A 6,619-nucleotide genomic window follows, 5' to 3' on the forward strand; every position below is an offset into this window, starting at 1 on the left:
AAAGTTAACTTTAGTTTCCCTATAACTCTGCAAGTCTAGGACACGAGTGCATATGTTTTGGCACAAAGAGTATCCTGATACTAGTGACAAGTGATGAGCACCATGTAAAAGATAGGGCCAAAACTGAAAAAAGACGCACAACCAAATTTAGACCAATACCAGAAGGTACATGACTCTTGGTAAACCGGAACGAAACGGTATAGAACAAACCATGTACCTCCAAGATTGGGGACTATATATATATACACACACACACACACACACACACACACACACACACACACACACAAAATTCGGATCCCTTGAGGGATCCTGATGAGAGTTTGGTGCGGGACTGTGCTAAGAGCCGTTGGATTTAATCCAATGGCCAAGAAAAGAGAAGGCAAAAAACACTCGAGAAATTACACTTTACCCCATCACACTCTCACTTCCCCTTCTTTTTTCATTTCACAGCTTCAAAGTTTGGACAGATCAAATAGAGAGAGAGAGGGCGAACCAGAGAAGAGAAAGGAAAACGAAGAACGTGAACCAGATAACGCGAAGAACGCGAACCAGAAATCTTCTGCATCCACCAAGGTATCTCTGTATCTCTCTCGCTCAAAAAATCTGGTTAGGGCTTTTTTGCCCATTTGAAATCAGCAAAAAATTAGGGCTAAGCTCTCTCTCTCTCTCTCTCTCTCTCTGCATCAACAGCAAAAACCAAAACGGGTTTTAGGGTTTTTTTTTACTCGAACCAAAAAAAGGGCTTTTTTTGAACCACTGTCCTAATCACTAAAGAAAAAAAACAAAAAGGAAAAAAAAGGGTTTCAAAGCTATAATAAAAATGAAAACATGAAGCGAAGAGGATGTAAAGAAAAGAAGTAACTACAACTGTCATTTCCATGAGTGAGACAATCTTTTGTGTCTTCATGTTGGCTATTTTTCAAATATTATTTTCTTTCGTTTGATATTTTGAATCCATTTTGGCTTGGTGATTTTGGTATCGTGCATTCGTGTCGTGTAATATGGGTGACTATGTTGACGTACTAATGCACTACTTTTTTGAAACTCGACTCTTGAAATTTTATCCAATAAGTTGTTTCATCCAACCTTCCAAGCATTCACTTGAGTCCTTGACTAGAAAAGTGGCTACTTGCTTATTCAAGCTTTCAATGTCCACATTTAGTTTATTCTGGCATTTTTTTCGTTGTCCGCTAGTTAGTTATTTATTCTTTCCTTTTGTACGTGGAATCATTCTTATACAATATGTAGTGGAAGTAACAAAGAATCGTGTTGAGGTGAATTCAACATGTCCTGTATACTTTGCTCAGATATTATTTTTTTGTTGGGTAAATTGAGATCATTTCATGGAAGGAAGTAGTTTGGGTAACAATGGAAGTGGTGATCCCGATTTGGGATCTTTTGTTATTGCGGAGAACCAACACCATTGAGGACATCTGGAACACAAAAGAACCCAGGTCGAAGGTTCTTCGAATGTGCAAAGTACAAGGTCAGGTACATGCATTGCCCCAATTTATTCTCTTGTTGTTCGTCGGAATTGAAACCCTAAGTTGTTATTGTGTTCATTTTTTACAGTTAAACTTGGATTGTGGATTTTTTGCTGGTATGAGCCTTGTATTTTGCAAGGAAGGGCTGATTTGGGGCCAATGATGGTTCAGAAAAAAACAAAGGCTGTGAGGATTGTTGAACAATGCGAGAGTTCAGTATCCATGAGCATTAGTGAAGAAATGCAGAAGACAACAATCACAATGCAGATGAAGATTGAAGCCATGCAAAAGGAGGTTGATGGAATGCAAATGAGAATGACAAATGGGGGGAAAATGAACTGGAATTATCTTTGAATTGTTGTTTTTTGTGTTGTGTCGTATATGTGTGGCAAAAGCAGCCACTGATCTCAAGTAGTAGTAGTAGTAGTATGTTTGTTATGATAATAAATTTTATAACTCCATGAGGCATTAGTGTTTTGACTTTCAGTCGAAGAAATGTTTCAGCCGTTTCAATGGATAAAAACAGAAATTTTGTTCCTTGAATGGAAATGGATTCATGACTATATTATTTGTAATAGACTGCGATTGAATGTGTTTATGGGTACTGCTCTTATAGACATGTATGATAAATGTGGGGTTGTGATGAGGCAGAAAAGGTTTTCAGTGCAATGAGAGAGAAGAATGTTTATACTGGAATGTTTTAATTTCTGGGTATGCCATGAATGGACAAGGTGAAGCTGCTTTGCAAGGTTTTGATAAGATGATCCTGGAGAATATTTGGCCCTGCATCTTATGGTTAATAAAATGGTCAACACCATTGGTCATTCCGAACAGCATTGCAAATTTGTTAAATAACTGCGAATTTGTTAAAGCACTACATCGAATTGCACTGCGAATTATTTAAAGCACTACGAATTTCACACTGTGAAATTTCGCAGGTTATGTGAATTTGTGAATTTACAGCTGTGGGTGGTGTTTTAAACAAATTCGCATGGGTATGTGAATTTCACACTGCGAATTTGTGAATTTCACACTAATTAAGCCACTGTCACTGCTGCTAAACAATTGATGGCCTTGTTTCAATGATAATCCAGCCTTAAATCTAACATCATTCAGAAAATGGCATCAAAAATTGAACTGATGTCACAATAGTTGCAATCCAATATTTTATTAACCAAAAAGTAATTGACTAAAAGTTTGGTTTAACTTCAAAACATGACTATCAAGGAACAAAATTTTCCCAGATCAATGAAGGCATGTCATTGATCTAGCCGTGACCAAACTTCAAACAATAAACACTACAAACTTCATCCACTCATCGGGAAAACATATCCAAATGGAACTAAACACAATACATATAACTATTCTATTTGATCATCATCCTTATGAACCCGATCCTACACTAAGAGTAATCCAGTACAGTTCCAAAATTTGACCAGAATAGAAAAGAAGTAACATGCATCCTCTACCATGCATCAGCTACCTTGCCAATTTCATCTCCATATCCGCAAATCCATATAGTTTCTGAAACACAAATAAAATTAGCATTCAAGTCCGTATTTCACTGTCTACTTCAAGTCCGTATTTCACTTAAAAAAAACTTACATTCATTGTCAAAGTCGTCATCGTCATACAACCTAGCATATTGTGAAGACCTAAAAAAATAAGACAACAATTAAAATATATTATGAGTGTAAACAATTAAGTTCAAATTACAAATAGACAAGTACACTTACATGTTCATAAGCTTCAGACAATTTCTTTTGTTATGCGACTGCCCCAATAACCCACACCCATGACATTTCCTACTTTTCTTCACGGCCTTCTCTTTTCCTCTTTTCAAATGCTTATCACAACCCTTTGCCCTAACTTTCAGTGGTTTTTTCAAACCATGTTGGCTTCCGAGAGAAATAGGCAATTGGATATAACTCGTTGAACCATCTTGGCGAGAACCCCTTATGAATGCAATCTTCTTTTGACTATAGCAACGCTTCTCGCGCAATTTCAGAATATGTAAACCATAGTGAGAAGGTGACGGTGAGAGTAGTTGTATATCATCTGCAGACTGCATTCTAACCACCAAAAGACAAAACACTTACTAAACCATAGTGATCATAACTACCCTATTTTTCTACATGTGAGAGAGAAATATACCTTCGCAGTGGTGGTGGAAACAAGGGGGTTGCATTAATGCTGGAAATATCTTCTTGTTCCATTTCTTCTTCATTCCTTCTTTGGTCTAGTTCGAACTCTTTTCCACTTTAAGAATATGTAACTGAAAATAGCAGAGACAATGGAATACATTCAATTGAAGCATAGTTGACTGTGTTACAATGGAATACATTCCATTAGGCACAACTAACACAAAACAAAAACTCCATCAGCAGTATTTTGATCAGAGTTTGGTGGAGACAGAAAAATGTTTGACTTGAAGCTCTTTTTTAGAGCATATGTTACTGATGCATTATCAAATGGTTCCATGGATGAAAAAAAGGTGCATAAGCTTCTGTTTCCATTGTACCAGAGTCTAACAAAATAACGTATGTCCGATATCATTTTCTTCTGATAGTTTTATTTTATTTTATTTTATTTTATTTTTGGGTAAGTTGAAACTTTTATAAAGCAAACCAACCAAAACCAATTAGAGGTCAAAGCCTCAATACAATCAGAGCAAACCTAACAAGCTAGGAGAAGTAAAAAACATGAAAAGAGCAATTACATAGGACCGAATATCCTAGAACTAAGGCTCCACGATGTAACAAGAAATTGATTAGCATAGCTATGCTGAACATTCTTCCACGAGCACAAGCGGCCTCCGACTTCCTCGATAATTTGGGACCCCAAAGTTTGAGCAGGCACACTAACCCCTTGAAATTGCCGTCGATTGCGTTCCCTCCAAATCCAATAAATTGAGGCAGTAATGGAGAGTTTATAGACACGATGTGAACAGGAATTAGAAGATCTATGAGTGCACATCCAGCTCAGTTCACCAGCCAAACCAAAACAAGGGCATTGAATGTTGTTCTTGTGAAGCAACATCCGCCAAACCCTCTGTGAATATGAGCACTCAAAAAACAGATGTTCATGAGACTTCTCCACGTCTTGACAGAGCAGGCACATCCCATCAACTGGTAATCCCCAACTGTTAAGTCTATCCTTAGTAGACAACCTTCCCAGAATAGCAAGCCACTCAATAAAAGACCAACGAGGAACATGACTTGGAAACCAAACACACTTAGACCAAGGAACCACTGGAAATTTAGCACGTAGAGCATTCCAAGCTGACTTAGTCGTATACACCCCAGATTTATGAAGTAACCATCTCACAGAATCAGGAACAAGAGGGTTGGGCATTAGAGAAAGTTCAGTACTAGCAACAATCTGTCTAGTTATAGCACATCTTGGGTTAGGCCAAACCCAGACTCCATTTTGAATGATAGAAGCTACCTTGGCATTCTGAACTCTACCGATATTATAACCCACATACTCCTCAAAATTTTGGTAAAGAGGCCCCAAAGTATGCCAATTGTCAGCCCATAGATAGGTAGACAAACCATCCTCTACAATATACTTAATCCAAGGCCGAACAGTGTCTCTCAGATTAAGAAGTTTCCTAATGGTCTAGGAAGCATCATTAGGAACCTTAACCCTCCAGAAACTATGACTTTTTAAGATACAAGTATGCACTCATTTAATCCAAAGGGTATCCGTTTTAAGACAGATTGACCATAAATGCCTTATCATGGATGCTTTGTTCCAATCTTTAAGCAATCTAAGACCCAAACCTCCTTCATTTTTAGGAACACAAATGGAGTGCCAGGCAACTTTAGCCCCTGAATGACGAAGCTCAGAACCAGTCCACAAAAACGATCTAAGCAAACATTCAATATCATGCAATACTCTCTGGGGAAGAATAAAAATAGAAGACCAGTAAATTTGAATGCTAAAAAGGACAGAATTAATAAGTTGTAACCTGCCACCATAAGTAAGAGTTTTGTTGGACCATGACTGGATTCTACCAAGAATTTTGTCCTTCAGTTGGGCACAATCCACAGCTCGTAATCTCGTAGATAATAAGGGCACTCCCAAATATCTGACTGGAAGAGAGCCCTCAGGAATAGGAAGGATAGCTGCCAAACCCTCCTTAGATTCAATACTAGTATCAGCAAAGAAAATGGAGCTTTTCTGCATGTTAGGTTGGAGACCAGAGAAATGATAAAACTTAGATAGAGTATCAGCAATCACTTGGAAAGAGATCTCACCAGCTCCACAAAGCACAAAAAGATCATCCGCAAAGATAAGATGTGTGATGTTAAGAGGTTTACACTTCGGATGATAAAGAAAACCAGAAGATTGACCAATCTTGTACTGTAGCAACGCTGTAAAACCTTCCATTACAAGAAGAAAGAGGTAAGGGGACAATGGATCCCCTTGCCTCAACCCCCTTTGTCCTGGAAAAACCCCCTTCAATTCTCCATTTATGACCACAGAGAACATTGCAGAAGTAATACAAGCCTGTACTCAACTAATAAACTGAGCAGGAAAATCAAAAACCCTCATCATATCCAGAACAAAACCCCAATGCACAGAATCATATGCTTTCATTAAATCCATTTTAATGGCACATCTAGGTTTGCCCCCATCCTTGTGATAGTTCTTAACAATCTCTTGCATAAGTAAGATATTATCCATAATAGAGCGACCTTTAATGAATGCTGACTGACAAGAACTGACAATAGAGGGAATAAACTGTTGTAACCGATTAGCAAGCACCTTAGTGACACACTTATACACCACATTACAACATGCAATTGGTCTATAGTCCTTAATAGAGTTTGGAGAAGGAACTTTAGGAACCAAGGTTAAGGTTGTGCAGTTCCATTGTCTAGGCAGAAAACCAGTCTCAAAAAATAACTGGATAGCTTGAATAACATCACTCCCAACAACATCCCAATTAGATTGAAAGAAAGCAGAACTATAGCCATCAGGACTAGGGCTTTTATCCCCCTTTATGGACCACATAGCTTATTTAATTTCATTCACAGAAACCCTACTAGAGAGGGTAAATTTTTGAGAACCTAGGAGTCTTTGTGGAACAGCAAGTCTAAGCACAGAATACGCCTCCCTACTAT

General features: G+C 38.0%; 1 protein-coding gene across 1 annotated transcript; it reads left to right on the top strand.

Annotated features, from left to right (window-relative positions):
- The first annotated feature begins 1,352 nt into the window (after positions 1-1,352).
- On the top strand, positions 1,353-2,122 carry LOC131326758 (uncharacterized). The gene is made up of 2 exons (XM_058359628.1): positions 1,353-1,489; positions 1,576-2,122. Exons 1-2 carry the CDS (start codon positions 1,372-1,374, stop codon positions 1,839-1,841), a joined length of 384 nt encoding a protein of 127 aa, XP_058215611.1. The 5' UTR covers positions 1,353-1,371; the 3' UTR covers positions 1,842-2,122.
- The last annotated feature ends 4,497 nt before the right edge of the window (positions 2,123-6,619 follow it).

The sequence above is a fragment of the Rhododendron vialii genome, chromosome 5a (genome assembly GCF_030253575.1).
Source record: "Rhododendron vialii isolate Sample 1 chromosome 5a, ASM3025357v1".
Lineage (NCBI taxonomy): Eukaryota > Viridiplantae > Streptophyta > Magnoliopsida > Ericales > Ericaceae > Rhododendron > Rhododendron vialii.